Source organism: Schistocerca gregaria, chromosome 5, assembly GCF_023897955.1.
Source record: "Schistocerca gregaria isolate iqSchGreg1 chromosome 5, iqSchGreg1.2, whole genome shotgun sequence".
Lineage (NCBI taxonomy): Eukaryota > Metazoa > Arthropoda > Insecta > Orthoptera > Acrididae > Schistocerca > Schistocerca gregaria.
The window spans coordinates 96,102,520-96,122,053 of record NC_064924.1 but is presented as its reverse complement, the minus strand read 5'-3'; the positions used below and the strand labels follow the sequence as shown (position 1 = coordinate 96,122,053).

At 40.9% G+C, this 19,534-nt stretch overlaps 1 protein-coding gene across 2 annotated transcripts in view; it reads right to left on the bottom strand.

The window, feature by feature from the left end:
- Positions 1 to 19,534, bottom strand: part of LOC126272403 (acetylcholine receptor subunit alpha-like) — a 272,215-nt gene that overhangs the window by 109,257 nt on the left and 143,424 nt on the right. For both annotated transcript variants that reach the window (XM_049975231.1, XM_049975232.1), the window contains exon 3: positions 9,356 to 9,400. In XM_049975231.1, coding sequence (XP_049831188.1) covers positions 9,356 to 9,400 — 45 coding nt within the window. The remainder of the gene's footprint in view (positions 1 to 9,355; positions 9,401 to 19,534) is intronic.

Sequence of the window (19,534 nt, the reverse complement as noted above, 5' to 3'; positions counted from 1 at the left end):
GGAAGACAACATGTGTGAAGAGATGCACGTGGTTCACAACTGTCAGTTTGTCTCGGATTACTACAACAAGTCCTATGAAAGTGCAAGGGAATGTCTCCCAGGGCATAATACTGCTTCCGCCACCATGTGTTCATGACATACTGCACGTTTCAAACACCATTCACCTCGATGATGGCATTTGTGGAGATGACTATTGATGTAGTGCAGCAAAAATGTGATTCACCCGAAGAGCCGACACATTTCCATTGATTGATGGTTGAATCCTGATGGTCCCATGTCCACTGCAATCATAATTGGTGATGTTATTGGGTCAACATGTGAACACGTAGAGGCGTCTGCTGCGGAGCTCCAGGTTAAACTATGTACAATGAACAGTGTGCTCCAAAACTCTTTAGCATGCACTAGTATTGTGCTCTTTCAGCAGAAATGTCACATATCACCATCTATCCTACTTTACAGAGCAGACAACCCTCTGAACCCCACATTCATGACAGCAGCACGTGAGCACTCGACCAGTTTGCTGTTTTTGAGATGATCATTCACAGGCTCTGCATAATAATCCGCCCTCTGCCAAAGTTGCTTATCTCAATGGATTTCCCCTTTTGCAGCCCATATCTTTGCTAGGGTGATCTCCCACCCATGTCTGCTCCATTTACATAGTTTAGTTACCGCATCACATGCCTGCGCAGTGCCACCAGGAGGCATCCATTGGCAGGTGATCGGTGGTCATAATGTTTTGGCTTACCAGTGTATAGTCCTTCCTACATAAGGCAGGGAATTGGCTTACTGAACTAGGGCATACTGAGTTACCAGTTGCCTAAAGGAGATTGGTTTGAAGTGTGAAACATTTTCAGTATCATTTATAGACCAAATGAATAACTTTTCTGCCTTCTACATCTACATCTACATGACTACTCTGCAATTCACATTTAAGTGCTTGGCAGAGGGTTCATTGAACCACAATCATACTATCTCTCTACTATTCCATTCCCGAACAGCAAGCGGGAAAAATGAACACCTAAACCTTTCTGTTCGAGCTCTGATTTCTCTTATTTTATTTTGATGATCATTCCTACCTATGTAGGTTGGGCTCAACAAAATATTTTCGCATTCGGAAGAGAAAGTTGGTGACTGAAATTTAGTAAAAAGGTCTCGCCGCGACGAAAAACGTCTATGCTGTAATGACTTCCATCCCAACTTGTGTATCATATCTGCCACACTCTCTCCCCTATAACGTGATAATACAAAATGAGCTGCCCTTTTTTGCACCCTTTCGATGTCCTCCGTCAATCCCACCTGGTAAGGATCCCACACCGCGCAGCAATATTCTAACAGAGTACGAACGAGTGTAGTGTAAGCTGTCTCTTTAGTGGACTTGTTGCATCTTCTAAGTGTCCTGCCAATCAAACACAACCTTTGGCTCACCTTCCCGACAATATTATCTATGTGGTCCTTCCAACTGAAGTTGTTCGTAATTTTAACACCCAGGTACTTAGTTGAATTGACAGCCTTGAGAATTGTACTATTTATCGAGTAATCGAATTCCAACGGATTTCTTTTGGAACTCATGTGGATCATCTCACACTTTTCGTTATTTAGCGTCAACTGCCACCTGACACACCATACAGCAATCTTTTCTAAATCGCTGGTACTGGTCTTCGGATGACCTTACTAGACGGTAAATTACAGCATCATCTGTGAAAAATCTAAGAGAACTGCTCAGATTGTCACCCAGGTCATTTATATAGATCAGGAACAGCAGAGGTCCCAGGACGCTTACCTGGGGAACACCTGATATCACTTCAGTTTTACTCGATGATTTGCCGTCTATTACTACGAACTGCGACCTTCCTGAGAGGAAATCACGAATCCAGTCGCACAACTGAGACGATACCCCATAGCTCCGCAGCTTGATTAGAAGTCGCTTGTGAGGAACGGTGTCAAAAGCTTTCCGGAAATCTAGAAATACGGAATCAACTTGAGATCCCCTGTCGATAGCGGCCATTACTTCGTGCAAATAAAGAGATAGCTGCGTTGCACAAGAGCGATGTTTTCTGAAGCCATGCTGATTACGTGTCAATAGATCGTTCCCTTCGAGGTGATTCATAATGTTTGAATACAGTATATGCTCCAAAACCCTACTGCAGACCGACGTCAATGATATAGGTCTGTAGTTAAATGGATTACTCCTACTACCCTTCTTGAACACTGGTGCGACCTGCGCAATTTTCCAATCTGTAGGTACAGATCTATCGGTGAGCGAGCGGTTGTATATGAGTGCTAAGTAGGGAGCTATAGTATCAGTGTAATCTGAAAGGAACCTAATCGGTATACAATCTGGACCTGAAGACTTGCCCGTATCAAGCGATTTGAGTTGCTTCACAACCCCTAAGGTATCTACTTCTAAGAAACTCATGCTAGCAGATGTTCGTGTTTCAAATTCTGGAATATTCCATTCGTCTTCCCTGGTGAAGGAATTTCGGAAAACTGCGTTCAATAACTCCGCTTTAGCGGCACAGTCGTCGATAACAGTACCATCGGCACTGCGCAGTGAAGGTATTGACTGCGTCTTGCCGCTTGTGTACTATACATACGACCAGAATTTCTTCGGATTTTCTACCAAATTTTGAGACAATGTTTCGTTGTGGAACCTATTAAAGGCATCTCGCATTGAAGTACGTTCCAAATTTCGCGCGTCTGTAAGTTTTAGCCCATCTTCGGGATTTCGCGTTCTGAACTTCGCATGCGTTCGTACCTTTTTTGTGTACCACGGGGGATCCATTCCATCTCTTACCAATTTATGAGGTATGAATATCTCAATTGCTGTTGCTACTATATCTTTGAATTTGAGCCACATCTCGTCTACATTCGCATAGTCAGTTCGGAAGGAATGGAAATTGTCTTTTAGGAAGGCTTCTAGTGACACTTTATCCGCTTTTTTAAATAAAATTATTTTGCACTTGTTTCTGATGGATTTGGAAGAAATGGTATTGAGCCTAGCTACAACGACCTTGTGATCACTAATCCCTGTATCAGTCATGATGCTCTCTATCAGCTCTGGATTGTTTGTGGCTAAGAGGTCAAGTGTGTTTTCGCAACCATTTACAATTCGCGTGGGTTCGTGGACTAACTGCTCGAAATAATTTTCGGAGAAAGCATTTAGGACAATCTCGGAAGACGTTTTCTGCCTACCACCGGTTTTGAACAAGTATTTTTGCCAACATACCGAGGGTAGGTTGAAGTCCCCACCAACTATAACCGTATGAGTAGGTATTTATTTGTTATGAGACTCAAACTTTCTCTGAACTGTTCCGCAACTGTATCATCGGAGTCTGGGGGTCGGTAGATGGAGCCAATTATTAACTTAATTCAGCTGTTAAGTATAACCTCCACCCATACCAATTCGCACGGAGTATCTACTTCGACTTCACTACAAGATAAACCACTACTGACAGACACAATCACTCCACCACCAAATCTGCCTAATCTATCTTTCCTGAACACCATCTGAGACTTCGTAAAAATTTCTGCAGAAATTATTTCAGGCTTTAGCCAGCTTTCTGTACCTATAACGATATCAGCTTCTGTGCTTTCTATTAGCGCTTGAAGCTCAGGGACTTTTCCAGCGCAACTACAACAATTTACAACTATAATTCCGACTGTTCCTTGATCCAAGCACGTCCTGTAATTACCATGCACCCTTTGACATTGCAGCCCACCCCGTACTTTCCCGAGGCCTTCTAACCTAAAAAACCGCCCAGTCCACGCCACACAGCCTCCGCTACCCGTGTAGCCGCCAGCTGAGTGTAGTGAACTCCTGACCTATTCAGCGAAACCCGAAACCCCACCACCCTATGGTGCAAGTCAAGGAATCTGCAGCCAACACGGTCGCAAAACCGTCTGAGCCTCTGATTCAGACCCTCCATCTGGCTCTGCACCAAAGGTCCGCAGTTGGTTCTGTCAACGATGCTGCAGATGGTGAGCTCTGCCTTCATCTCGTAAGCAAGACCGGCAGCCTTCACCAAATCAGATAGCCGCTGGAATCCAGAGAGAATTTCCTCAGATCCAAAGCGACACACGTCATTAGTGCCGACATGTGCCACCACCTGCAGCTGACTGCACCCTGTGCTCTTCATGGCATCCGGAAGGACCCTTTCCACATCAGGAATGACTCCACCCGGAATGCACACTGGATTTCTTCCCCTCCTTAGCCGCCGTATCCCTAAGGGGCCCCATTACGCGCCTAACATTAGAGCTCCCAACTACCAGTAAGCCCACCCTCTGCGATTGCCCGGACCTTGAAGGCTGAGAATGATCCTCTGAAACAGGGCAGGCAGCTGCATATGGCTCAGCCAGAGACAGTGCCTGAAACCGGTTTGTCAGAGGCACCGGGGAGGCTTTCTGATCAGCCTCCGGGGACGCCTTTCGCTGCCTGCCACGCCTTGGAACGACCTCCCAATCAACCACAGGCGAGGGCTCAGCCCCACTGCGGGCAGCAACCGGGGCAACCACAGCGGCAGACCGATCTGGGGACAGACGGGACGAGGTTGACATCCCCGTGATACCCAAGTCCGGCTCCCCACAGTGGTGCCCATTGGCAACAGCCTCAAGCTGCGCGACCGAAGTCAGCGCCGATTGCAGCTGTGAGCGAAGGGATGCCAAGGCAGCCCTCATCCGAACACAGCAATCGTAGTCCCTGTCCATTCTTGATACACAAAACATATTATTTTTGTATGACCTAGGTTTCAGATTGTAAGCCCATTTTCTAGTACATGACTTTCAATGCCCATCATGATCTGACATACCATTATTAATTTTTCTGAAAGTGTGCCCCTCAACTAAAGAACAATGCCTGAAGATGTTATCTGTGACTGTATTACTGTTTCCCTGTAATATAGCTGGGAAGAATTTAATCTTTAACAGGTTGGGGGATCCAACTAGATCCATTAACATTATTTCCCCTTGAGAATCAGTCAACAAGCTAATACTAAAATCCTTAGACAAAAGTGTTTTTCTAATGTATTGATTTTAGCAGTGTCAAGGCTGGAGAATAAAATCCTACTACATAAAGTTGACCTCTAGAGGACAATAATTACAATTATTATGGCTGATCAACTGACTACTTTGTAACAAAGGGCTACTCAAATACATTAACTATATGTTATCTAATATTTGTGATAGTAATAAAATTACATAACAAAGAAGTAGTGGCATGTTTGTTTCTAAATAATTGATGTGTATTTGATACGTTACTTCTTAATAAAACATAAACTTTTGGTAACAGAGAAACAGGCCAAACATTCATGTAAAATCATATCTACATGTCAGGTAAAACTACGAGATTGAATAACTGGCCAGTACTTACCTTCAAGAGTTGAAATTCTAAGGACTAACAAACAGAATCATTTAAAAGTAGAAAAATTATATCTAGGTTTTGGAACTGGTTATTGAGAAATTCGAGGATACTGGAAAGTGGAGACATGTTACTGAGGCCAAAGGTTGAGAGTAATCCACCTTTTGTTAACAAATTGGAAGACAAAGACAAAGGGGCAGGCATCAGAGAGAATAAGAGGTCCAAGATAGATAACATGTCATATGCATCTCTCATAAAAGACTAAAATTACTGCTCTAGTTCAGGTGCTGTAAGTTGTGTGCTAGAAGATCTGACTCTAAGGGTTTTGGTGGTCATATCATACAAATGACCAATACAAGGTTCACATTGACAAGATGCTTAATTAACCAGAAGACACCACTTTCACTAGCTAGGGTCCCAATGAGGATGGTCTGGCACTGAATTATTATGGTGTCTCAATTGTTTAAAGACATTACAGTTGAAAAAGATCTGAATTTCTCTCATTTCAATCACCAACCTATCACAGAGCAATAGGATGTTGTGTTTGATGACAATGTACGACTAAAATTGGATGAAACTTCTGCCTTCCTTAGTGAAATGTTAGGCAGCTATATCTCTTGAGAACATCAAATACCTTCAGTACTAAAAACTAAAAAATCAGTTATGCAGTGAAAACTATGTTAAGTTCTGAATTATGAACACCTTAAGACATGGTATTTTTATGGGTAGGTATCTACAACAAGCGGACAAAAGTCATGGGACAGTGATATTCACATATACGTATCATGGTGGTATTGCTTACACAAGGTATAAAAGGGCCTAGCAGTGATGGAGCTTTCATTTGTACTCTGGTGATTCACGTGAAAAGTTTCCAACAGGATTATGGCTGCCGGATGGGAATTAACAGACTTTGAACATTGTTAAAAGCTGGTGGTAGGGTTTGAGTGTGATGAAAACTCTGCAAAGCCATGGACCCAAGTTGTCAACAAGGCACTATGCAAGCTGTTAATAGTTCCATGACGGTGTGGACTGTGTTCACGTGGAATAGACTGGGTCCTCTGATCAACTGAACCAATCATTGATTGTAAAGGGTTATGTTCAGCTACTTGGAGACCATTTGCAACCATTCATGGACTTGATGTCCCCAAACAATGATGGAATATTTATGGATGATAAAGCACCATGTCACTGGGCCACAATTCTTCGTGACTGGTCTGATGAAAATTCTGGACTATTTAAGAAAATGATTTGCCCACCCAGATTGTTTAACATGAATTCCAATGAACATTTATGGCACATAATAGATAAGTCAGTTTGTGCACAAAATCCTGTGCTGGCAACATTTTCACCATTATGTATGGCTACAGAGGTGGCATGGCTCAGTATTTGTGCAGGGGACTTCCAAGGGCTTGTAGAGTCCATGTCACATAGAGCTGCTGCATTATGCCGAGCAAAAGTAGGTCCGACACAATATTAGGAGGTTACCCATGATTTCTGTCACCTCATGTATGTAAAATCCTTGATGGAATAACAACAATATTATGAAAATGATAAATTGCTATCCACCACATAAAGGAGGTGATGAGTCAGAGACAAGCACAATGAAAAGGCCTGATCCTCAACAAGTCACCGTCATTGATGTCGACCTTCAACTCGGGGGTGGCTACATCAGTACGTCTGTCAAGAACAAACCTACCAACCACAAACAATATGTCCACTTTGACAGCTGCCACCCATTCCATATTAAGAAGCTCCTTCCATACAGCCTGCCCACCCATGGTTGTCACATCTTTATGATGAGCAGTGCCTCTCCAAATGTGGCAAGAGTCCCACTGAGGCCTTCACAGACTGAAATTGTCCTCCCAACCTTGATCAGAAGCTGATCTCCTTTGCCTAGTCTCTCCAGTTTCCTCCCACATATCAACCATTCCACTACAAAGGAACACTCCTCTTGTGACTCAGTACCACCCAGGACTGAAGCAACTGACTCACATTCTTTGCTTTGGTTTTGACTGCCTCTCATCGTGACCTACCCTGCCCCACTCCCTCCCAACATAGACAACATCTCTGTCCATCCCCACTCCACCACTGCTGCCAACACCCTGCCTCATGGCATGTATTCCTGCAATAGACCTAGATGCCAGATCTATCACATGCATCCTCTCACCACCACCTACCCCAGTCTTGACACAGGCAACTCTTGCCCCATCAAAGGTAGGTCTGCCTGTGAAAGCAGCCATGGGCCTACAAACTAACCTGCAACCACTGTCCTGCTTTCTAAGTGGGCATGACAGCTAACAAGCTGTCTGTTGGAATCAATGGCCACAGTCAAACTGTGACCAAGAGACAGCTGCACCACCCAGTTGTTGAACAAGTTCCCCCAAACAATGTGGTTCGGTTCAGTGACTGCTTCATAGCCTGCATCGTCTGAATTCTTCCTACCAACACCAGCTTTTCTGAATTGCACAGATGGGAACTCTCCCCACAACATATCTTTTGTTTCCATAAACCCCCTGGCCTCAAATTTGCTAGTCCCTCTCCTCCACCTGCTTATCCCCTTTCCTGCTCCCACTCCAACACTACACATGTCTTCAATTCCCACAATGCACCCACTAGCCTTTTACTCTTCTCTACTTCTCTCCTCTCTCCCTTTTCTGCCCCTCCCCTCCTGTCCCTACACCTAGCAGCCCTATACTGACCCTACTGCACCCTTGGATGCTCTCACAGGCAGCATAACATTTTCCCCCACCCCTACCGTGCAATCCCTCTCCTTCCCCACTCCATGGCTCCTCTTTATCCCCACCAGCCACCTCTGATTGTTGCTCATGTCAGACAAAGTTGCAATCTGCAGTCGGGCCACAGTGGCCCGAGACAGTGCCACGTGTGTGTGAAATGCACTCATGTAAATGGGTGAGTAGGTATTTTTTCTATGCCAAAAGAAGGTCTTATGGCCAAAATCTTAAATACTTAGCAGTCTTCTCATTGTACATGCTCACAACTCAATGCCTGTTCTATGTGGTGAGTAGTAATCTATCCCTTGCATAATATTGTTATGACTCATATATGAAATTGAAATGTGGGAAATTACTGCAGTCAAGCATAAAGATTGAATATAAATTCTTCAAAAAGAAACACAACAATGATTTTGTGAAGCTTCAGTTATACTGAGTCAAACAAAGAAATATTCAGGAGTGAGAAATTATTTATGTCATCACAACATATTTATAAAACTTTACAATTAATCTTAAAATTCAAACAGTTCAACAATATAAACACAGATGTAAGTATTTACAACACCAGAAGATTGTGATTATCACTTAGCAATGCACATCAGAAGCATCACAGATGGCAGTCAATATTATATGGGGATTCAACTGTACGAAGAAGCTTCCCAAGCACTTAAAAAGTTTAAAAGAAAGTTGCACTGACACAACTTTGAACAAATTTCTTACTAATAAGTGAATGCATGAAACAAATCTACTATGTAAATCCACTCATTTGAGGTTATTGCTAATACAGGTAAACAGCACTCCTGTAAGATCTAATTTATTAAGTGTACCTTACTAAATGTTTTATTAAGACAATTATGGTCACAAACATTGAGATATTTCCCTTTTCTCCTTTCTCCCCTTTAAAATCTTATGGAGTCAAAGGATAAGCCTTTCCTTTTTAACTTTCCTCAATCTATCCCTCTTCTCTCTTTGAGGAAGAAGCTAATAGTTTATCTAGTGTTGTGTACTTTTAATTTTATGTGCGTCTTTTGCCAGTGCTAGGCATTTCACCCCATGAAAGTAAATACTGGCCAACAAATCAGTCTCATAGTTCAATACTTTTCTTGACTGAACTTTCCTGTTGGTATTACATAAAATTTAAGAGATAGGTAAAACCTGAATTTATTGGTAATACTTTTTAAATAGCCTATACTAAAATATTACATGGAAGTGATTTTTTTTCAGTATAAATTACATCTGAATACCTCTAAAAATATTTTTGGCTTCTTACCACGAAGGTTTTTCCAGCAACAGTAATGTAATCTTCAGCATTTCCCTACAAATTAATGACATGTTAGTTTTTGTAACTCACTCATTTACAAAACAAATTACAGTCTCAAAAATTATCATACATTGGCTGTCAAAAAGTAAACAAATAGTGTGCATGTTGTTAGAATATATTTTACTTGGGCTGCAAATTTTCTGCCCAGTTACTTCACTTGCAATAACATATAACACAAGTATTCAGAAAAAGTTAAATGAACAAGAGGAAAAATCAAATCATTCAATTCATTGTGGAGCACTACGCATTATGTAGATACACAAGGAATTGTTACATTATTGTGTGAAAATTTGTGTAGGAGGAAATGCACAATTTACAATGTTATGATAAACATTTGAAGGATGTTCAGTTATGGTACAGTAAGGCAGATACTTGAAACAATGGTAACTGTATATCAAATTGAGCTGATGCTAGCTTACACAACAGCTGGAGTCATGAAGAATCTGCTAATGATTTGTTTAAAATGAATTTACCTATGAGTTTCATATATTCTTAATCAATTAATGATTCTTGAGAGCATAAAATGACTTATCAACAGAAAACAAATTACCAGTTACTGTGAAAAAACATGAACCAGTTTACTTCAGGTCATATATTTTCAACAAAAGTAAGGCTGAACAAAAAATGTAACTGTACATATGATACTAACCTCAGTTATTCAGAAAGGTGAGGTGCAGAGTGCACATCATACACCCCATAGAAATATAAACATCAGCACACTCCCCTCTTAAGCTCACTTCTTACTTGGTTACAAATCAAACTGATGAATATTTAGGATATTTTATGTACCTTCGTTCATAACGTGTACAATTTCAGAGATTGTGCATCCATACTTTTCACAGGCCTGCTTATAAAGGCCACCTGGGTTGGCCCCCTGGTGTACTCTGCTGAGTTCCCATGGAAACAGTATTATTTAAACAGTCACAAATTAGTGCTCGGCCTATGTTGTAACCTGTATTACTGTTGTCCATTCAATGTGTTCAGTGCTACATGCAACCTGTACTTCATTGAATCTAACTTTGTCTCTATAAAGTACCACAGTCCATAAATCGTGTTTGTTCTTGCTATAACAAACTTGGTGACACGTGACCGTTACATTTTCTGCATGTGTTAGTGTCAGTGCTAAGTTAACCAACAAACATCTAAATGGAAAAAATACTCCAATGTCTCATTGCCCAGCAGCAAATTTCACAGAACAACAGCAGGCTCTCACCACCACTCTCACTTCATTGTCACCTGCGTGTTTGCAGCAGGTTACTTTCTCATCAGTGCAACCATTGCCCTTTCCAGGATATAATGAATCAGCTGAAGATTGGGACTCCTACAAGACACAGTTACACCAACATTTCCAGGTTTTCCTGTGGGTGGCACAAACATGTGTGGGGCTTTCTTCCTTTCCTGTGCATGCATCAGTTGTTGTGCTACACAGAAATGAAGCAATGGAGGTGGTTCATGAGTCATGCCAGTGTAGCTCGTTCAGGAAGAGCGGTTTCATGTAAAATAAGGGCCCAGGTTTGAGTGCAATTGAGATAACTATTTTGATTCATCAAGGAGTTTTACAACTGTGCACACTGGATTGTAGAGTGAAATATTCACTCTTGAGTCGCCAGTTCATTGTCAGTTATACACATCCATTGTGTAAAGAACATTTTTTACAGAAACTATTTTACATTGCAAGCCAGCATTCATATTCTCTGAGGGTAGTATGAGAAAAGTAGTTGGTAAATCATCTTAAAACTTGGGGGCCTTTAGATGTCAGTATAGCAAACAGACTTTGAGACTGTAAGTACTTGTCACTGTATGCTTAGTAGGCGAAATCATTGCTGCAGATGGTTGAGAGCAGCTTTATATCCTTCAAATAGAAAGCTATAAATTCAAGCTTGAAATCTGCATGATCTCAATGTAAAAAGGAACCAGATTCTTTAAATAAACATAGTTTGTGTGACAGTAAGTGGTGCATATAATGTAGCATGCATGTGAAAGAAATGCAGCATTAAAGGCAGAGATACAAAATATTTTTCAAATCCGTTGTTAATGAAGAAACAAAAACCGTGAAGACAAAACTGAAACATAAGGGTAAATTGATGGAGTTTACATACTGACACAAAACTGTTGATGCAGAGCGTCAGCCATACCAGAGATGGTGGTTGCAGGCTTATATTAGTCTTGAGTCTCTATTACAAATAGCATTTAAACACAAAGTGTAATTGTTGTTGTTGTGGTCTTCAGTCCAAAGACTGGTTTGATGCAGCTCTCCATGCTACTCTAACCTGAGCAAGCTTCTTCATCTCCCAGTACCTACTGCAACCTACAGCCTTCGGAATCTGTTTAGTGTATTCATCTCTTGGTCTCCCTCTACAATTTTTACCCTCCACACTGCCCTCCAATACTAAATTGGTGATCCCTTGATGCCACAGAATATGTCCTATCAACTGATCCCTTCTTCTAGTCTAGTTGTGCCACAAATTTCTCTTCTCCCCAATTCTATTCAATACCTCCTCATTAGTTACGTGATCTACCCATCCAATCTTCAGCATTCTTCTGTAGCACCACATTTCGAAAGCTTCTATTGTCTTCTTGTCTAAGCTATTTATCGTCCATGTTTCACTTCCATACATGGCTACACTTCATACAAATACTTTCAGAAACAACTTCCTGACACTTAAATCAATACTCAATGTTAACAAATTTCTCTTCTTCAGAAATGCTTTTCTTGCCATTGCCAGTTTACATTTTATATACTCTCTACTTCGACCATCATGAGCTATTTTGCTCTGCAAATAGCTAAACTCATTAACTACTTTAAGTATCTAATTTCATAATCTACAGCAGCGCCATATTTAATTTGACTACGTTCTATTATCCTCGTTTTGCTTTTGTTGATGTTCATCTTATATCCTCCTTTCACGACACTGTCCATTCCGTTCAACTGCTCTTCGAGGTCCTTTGCTGTCTCCGACAGAATTACAATGTCATCTGCGAAGCTCAAAGGTTTTATATCTTCTCTATGGATTTTAATTCCTACTCCAAATTTTTCTTTTGTTTCCCTTACTGGCTGCTCAATATACAGATTGAATAACAACAAAATTAGGCTACAACCCTGTTTCACTCCCTTTTCAACCAGTGCTTCCCTTTCATGCCCCTCAACTCTTGTAACTGCCATCTGGTTTCTGTACAAATTGTAAACAGTCTTTCGCTCCCTGAATTTGACCCCTGCCACCTTCTGAATTTGAAAGAGAGTATTCCAGTCAACATTGTCAAAATCTTTCTCTAAATCTACAAATGCCAGAAATGTAGGTTTGCCTTTCCTTAATCTATTTTCTAAGATAAGTCATAGGGTCAGTATTGCCTCATGTGTTCCAACATTTCTACGGAATCCACACTGATCTTCCCCAAGGTCGGCTTATACCAGTTTTTCCATTCGCCTGTAAAGAAATCGTGTTACTATTTTGCAGCCGTGGGCTTATTAAACTGGTACTTTGGTAATTTTCACACCTTTCAACACCTTCTTTCTTTGGGATTGGAATTATTATATTCTTCTTGAAGTATGACAGTATTTCGCCTGTCTCATACCATCAGGGCTGGCTCTTCCAAACCTATGGAATGTTGTCTACTCCCGGGGCCTTGTTTTGACTTAGGTCTTTCGGTGCTCTGTCAAACTGTTCACGCAGTATCATATCTCCCATTTCATCTTCTTCTGCCTCCTCTTCCATTTCCATAATATTGTCCTCAAGAACATTGCCCTTGTGTAGACCCTCTATATACTCCTGCCACCTTTCTGCTTTCCCTTCTTTGCTTGGAACATGGTCTCCATCTGAGCTCTCGATATTCATACAAGTTGTTCTCTTTTCTCCAAAGGTCTCTTTAATTTTCCTGTAGGCAGTATCTATCTTACCCCTAGTGAAATAAGCCTCTACATCCTTACATTTGTCCTCTAGCCATCCCTGCTTAGCCATTTTGCACTTCCTGTCGATGTCATTTTTGAGACGTCTGTATTCCTTTTTGCCTGCTTCATTTACTGCATTTTTGTATTTTCACCTTTCTTCAATTACATTCAATATCTCTTCTGTTACCCAAGGATTTCTACTAGCCCTCGTCTTTTTACCTACTTGATCCTCTGCTGTTTTCACTATTTCATCTCTCAAAGCTACCCATTCTTCTTCTACTGTATTTCTTCCCTCCATTCTTGTCAATCATTGCCTAATGCTCTCCCTGAAACTCTCTACAACCTCTGGTCCTTTCAATTTATCCAGGTCCCATCTCTTTAAATTCCCACCTTTTTGTAGTTTCTTCAGTTTTAGTCTACAGTTCATAACCAACAGATTGTGGTCAGCATCCACATCTGCCCCTGGAAATGTCTTACAATTTAAAACCTGGTTCCTAAATCTCTGTCTTACCAGTATATAATCTATCTGACACCTCCCAATATCTCCAGGCTTCTTCCATGTATACAATCTTCTTTTATGATTCTTGAAACAAGTGTTAGCTATGATTAAGTTATGCTCTGTGCAAAATTCTACTACGCGGCTTCCTCTTTCACTCCTTAACCACATTCCACATTCACCTACTAAGTTTCCTTCTCTTCCTTTTCCTAGTATTGAATTCCAGTCACCCATGACTATTAAATTTTCGTCTCCCTTCACAATCTGAATAATTGCTTTTATCTCATAATACATTGCATCAATCTCTTCGTCATCTGTGGAGCTAGTTGGCATATATAATCTTGTTCTACCGTGGTACGCATGGGCTTCGTATCTATCTTGGCCACAATAATGCGTTCATCATGCTTTTTGTAGTAGCTTACCTGCATTCCTACTTTTTTTTATTCATTATTATACCTACTCATGCATTACCCCTATTTGATTTTGTATTTATAACCCTGTATTCATCTGATCAGAAGTCTTGTTCATCCTGCCACCAAACTTCACTAATTCCCACTGTATCTAACTTTAACCTATCCATTTCCCTTTTTAAATTTTCTATCCTACCTGCCCGATTAATGGATCTGACATTCCAAGCTCCGATCCGTAGAATGCCAGTTTTCTTTCTCCTGATAATGACGTCCTCTTGCGTAGTAGTAGCCAGATCATTCAGTCATCCAGACTGTTGCCCCTGCTGCTACTGAAAAGGCTGCTACCCCTCTTGAGGAACCATACATTTGTCTGGCCTCTTAACAGATACCCCTTCATTGTGGTTGCACCTACGGTACGGCTATCTGTCTCGCTGAGGCACGCAAGCCTCCCCACCAACGGCAAGGTCCATGGTTCATGGGAGGGGGGGGGGGGGGTGACGTGTAATAGTATGTCATAACTAATGGATGCAAAATTAGAAGAGTTATGGTGAAAACATGATTGGTATCCACATATTTGCAATCATAGGAAATTGTGTAGTGAAGATACATTGGCAAGAACTGTACTGTATGGATGCATGCTGCACAGGTCTACAGCACTCTGCTTTGTTTGCATGAGTGTATGCAAATCTTCTTTAGGACAGTAATAACAATTTAATGTACTTATTAGTATGTTGGCTTTAATGATATCAATTAGTCTGTCAAGAGTACCTGATTTTCTCTATTTGGGTATTAAGAAGTTGTAAACTAATGCCTTGAGCATTACACAGGAAGGAGATATGTTAAAAATAACTGACATTATACATGTGTATCTATTGTAGTTAGCAAACTACTGTGAAACCTGTGTAAGGGGAAAGAAGCCCAAGTCCAAGTATGTTTGTGCATTTACTGAAGTCACTGCAACTCCTGTACCCACTTGCATTTGTAGCGGTTTATTAAACGTATTCAGGTCAATAAATAATTTGCTCAGAGATACAGTCATTGTAGAGATACAGTTTATGCCCATTGAAGAGGAATTACATACTGATGCAATGTTACCTTTCTTTTGACACTTGTTACCGAGCGAGGTGGCGCAGTTGTTAGCACGCTGGACTCACATTCAGATGGCTGACGATTCAAACCCTTGTCTGGCCAACCTGATTTAGCTTTTTGTGATTTCCCTAAATCACTTCAGGCATGGTTCCTTTGAAAAGGCATGGCCAATTTCTTTCCCATCCTTCCCTAATCTGACCTTCTGCTCCATCTCTAATGACTTCATTTTTGACAGGACGTTAAGCTCTAATCTCCTCCTCCTCCTCCACCTTGACACTTGTTGCAAACAGCTCAAAGCTTAGGGCACACAGCATACTTGTGTTGGAGAAAGCAGTACGGGCAAGATGGAAAGAGGGGGCACACGGCTGCTGTTGTGATGTGGTCCATTGCTGGTGTGACCGTAACTGACACTGCCCCATGTGACACTGAGTCAAAGGTTGTACTGCTGCTATGGCTTCTCCATCATCCTGAACATCTGCAGCGTGCCTAACAGGAGTTCACTGAGCAACTTCCGATACCTCCCTCCGTGCAGCAATCTGATTGCTTTCAGCTCTGACACTTCAAAAGACTATGCTATATCGAGCACATCCGTAAGTGTCAGATTCTGGCACTGGAGTGCTTTTTTTTTATTTTTTCCCCCCCTATCCATGGTCAGACAAATAATAACATATGCACCATGTGACCAGTGTAGGATTTGTGTAAAATTGACTTGTCTGACAATGGTAAAATTCTACAATCAGTGCAGTGACGTGCATTCTGTCTTAGTAATATGTTGAGGGAAGCTTGCACATTTCATCAAATGATAAGCTGGCCGGTTCTTGCAAAGGCCCTATACTGCTTAATGGCGGAGGGGAAAAAAAGATGGTTCCTTCAATAAATTCATGTCCAGTTTTACTTCTCCATGCTTGCTCAATCTTAGTTTGTGGTACATATGTAATGACTACCTATTCAACAGGATGTTAAACCCCCATCCTCCTAACTAGCAGTTCTGCGAAAATGACTCAGCAAAAAAATAGCTTGTCCACAGCCTGAGGGCAGTTCCAAAAATAAAATTTCTCTCACAAGCGACGTCTCTTGGCTTGAACAGGAATTTGCATTTACACATTTGTACACAGACTCGCCTCGCAGTTCTAACCGTGCCTGCAACAGCATGTGATTGTGTTGCTATTAGCTTGTAGGCAGTGGTGCTTGCAGTCTTGAAGGAGGGGGAAGGGGTCAACATGCCAGTTACCTCAGTATGTAGTTGATGTGTTTAGTATACATGTGGTCAGTACTGTCATACATATACAGAAAAAAATGAATGAAATCATTAATGCTTGGGATTTTTAAATATTGTGGAATTCAAGAGAAGAAGGTGATGTCCAATGGAAGGTGCTAAAGGACTGGATGGTAACATTTTGTAATATTTTTGGTAGATCTGATTATTCAAAAACTTAAGTTACATTGAATAGGATAGTGGATGAGAAAATAACTTATAGACGATAATGTGTATAATAGTCTTCTAGATTGTAGTGCTAGTTGCAGAAGTGGAAACAGTACTCCTCAAAGAGAAGTTAACAGTTCCAATGACTTTGAAATACCACCAGAAAAGAAATTAAATCTTGTTAGTATTGTAACAAAATTTTTGGAAGGCTATCTTGATCATACATATGATGATTATCATACACCTCCACATAAAGTTGCAACCTACAGTTCATTATTGAAGACACATCCATCTAGAAAAAGCACATCGAACATGAAAGTATTATTTGATTATATGAAGGAAAATAGACATAACAAACATCTGTTTAGAGGAAACAGGGAAACCAAATAACTGCAAAGGAAACAACACATTCCATCCAAATTTGACATAGCAGGTAATGAAGGAAAATGTGGCCTTTACTGGAACTTAAAATTTTGTGCAATGAGAAAAACAAGAGAAATAGGTCATACAGAGTTTAAGTGTTCTGCACCTTTCATTGCACAACTCAAGAAAGAATACAGAATGTACATAGACACAATGCTGCTTTCATGACAGCCAGAAATCTACAGGGAGACCAAAATGTTTGGCAGTCTGGGGCCTGTTTTGCCAAAGAACTAACCCAGAAAACTGCAAGATTCCAGATACAACCACACTGCATTTGGGACGCTGATCAAAGTGGATTTAATTCTGAACTAATTCCTGGTGTGACATTATTTGAAAAAGAAGGAAAAAGAACTGCTGCCTTGGTCCAGTCTGCATACAACATGACAAATTGGTATATGACAGATGTTGGACTTTCAAACTAACAAAAACGCGATATGCTTGTCTTCAGGAGAAGAGTTTCAGCTCAAAAATTAGAAATGCTACTGAAGACTATATTCCACAAAATACACATGTGGAGGCTTGCACTAGTGGAAAAATATCAAAAGACCATTTTAAATCCTTTCTCATGAATACTGTTTATCAGAATGTCACAAATAACCAAAAGTGTACACTACTTTGTGATTCTTGAAGTTTTCAGAAGAACACGACAATAATAAATTATTCATTTGTGGGGAAAGATGGTGAATGCATGATCATTCCAGCGAAAACAAAATACATACAGCCTCTGGATGTATATTTCTTCCAGTAATATGAAAAATATTCTGGAAAGATAATAAACTCTAAAGGACTCTCTGCAGGGACTTCGACACAAAACTAGGAAATAGAATTTTCATAATGAAAATGCAACCTATTATTTATAACGAACTGTCTCCTCCAGTGTATCAGCCTATGCTGCAATATTTCTGGCAAGTAGCTGGGTATGATACTCCCATACAGGTTGCTAAACAAGAATATGTTTCAAGTGGCATTTGAACTTGTTACACATATCATTTATTGTTTAGAAAGAAACAGAAGATAAGAATAACCTGCTTATCGAAGGGGGTGGAGCTGGATGTGACAAATGTGTAGAAACAACTTGCAAGTACCCAAACTTTATTTATCCAGTGCTTGAGAATGAGAGCACTTAGTGACTTGCAAAGAACTTTAAGCATAATTCAAAGCTCCACAAAATGATGAAAGGAAAAATGCTTATCACTTACTACATTTTCACTGTTCATGCAGTAAAACTGTCATGTTCATGCTTGACATTTTAATTTATTACTTCTTAACTATTAGCTCTATTCACAACAAATTTTGCAGACAGTTTCCACATACAGCACTGCAAGTGATTGCAAAAATATATCATGGTGAATCACATAGTTCAAAAAATATAAAGCTGTAAACATTAAGCTGCATGAAAACAAAACTGCAGGGTGAAATCTGCTAAAGATACAGGTGCAATATGTGTACAGATATGTGTGAAGTATGTGAAATATATGTGACGTGCATGTTCAGGCAAAGCTGCACATAAAATGCTCCTTCTACATCCCTGGATCAGTTTCAATCAAACTTGGTACACATACTACTTATTACCTGGGAAGAAATACTGTAGGGTAAGAACCACCAATATCCTATAGGGGTGTGGGTGGGGGGGGGGGGGGGGGGGTAGAGAGAGAAGGGAGGAGGAAAAGATGAACAGACAGAAAGAGAGGGTAAAGATGAACACAAATGTAAGGGAGGACAAGATACACAAAGAGAGGGAGAGGGAGAAATGCACAGAAAAAAGGAAGAGGAGCAGTTGGGCAGATAGAAAGGAGATGGGAAGATGGACAGAAAAAGGTAAGAGGAGAAGACAGAGAGATGGGGGAAGCAGTAGATGGATAGAGAGGGGGGCAGGAGGAGATGGATTGAGATAGTTGGGTCGAGGAGGGGGAGAGAGAGGGGGCGGTGGGAGAAGGAGATGGACAGAGAGGGGGAGAAGAATAATGGCAGAGATAAGGTGAAGGAAGAGATGGACTAATAAAATTGGAATAAGTACATACGGATACTCAAGACAGTTCAGAAAAAAAAATGTGTTACTCAATATGTTCTGTCACCTGTGGAAGAAAGAAAAGGTAGACACATTACTGTAATGGGATTAACCACAGTAGTCCTTAGAGGTAAAGACAGAGCATTGCTGTTTTCACATGTCAATGCACTGGGAGCAGTACAGCCTTCAGGAAGCTTCTTTGAGTTGACCTGCCACCACTCGACAACATCTGGACCTCGGTCATAGGCCTCTAATCCAGACATTTCTGCAAGACACACAAATGCAGGCAGCATCCTTGTAAAAGTCAGCCTGGAACAGCTGCATTTAAACACCCTTGAACCAGAAAGTCATTCTCAAATAGCTGGGCAATAGTAAGGTATCCAGTCCATGCTG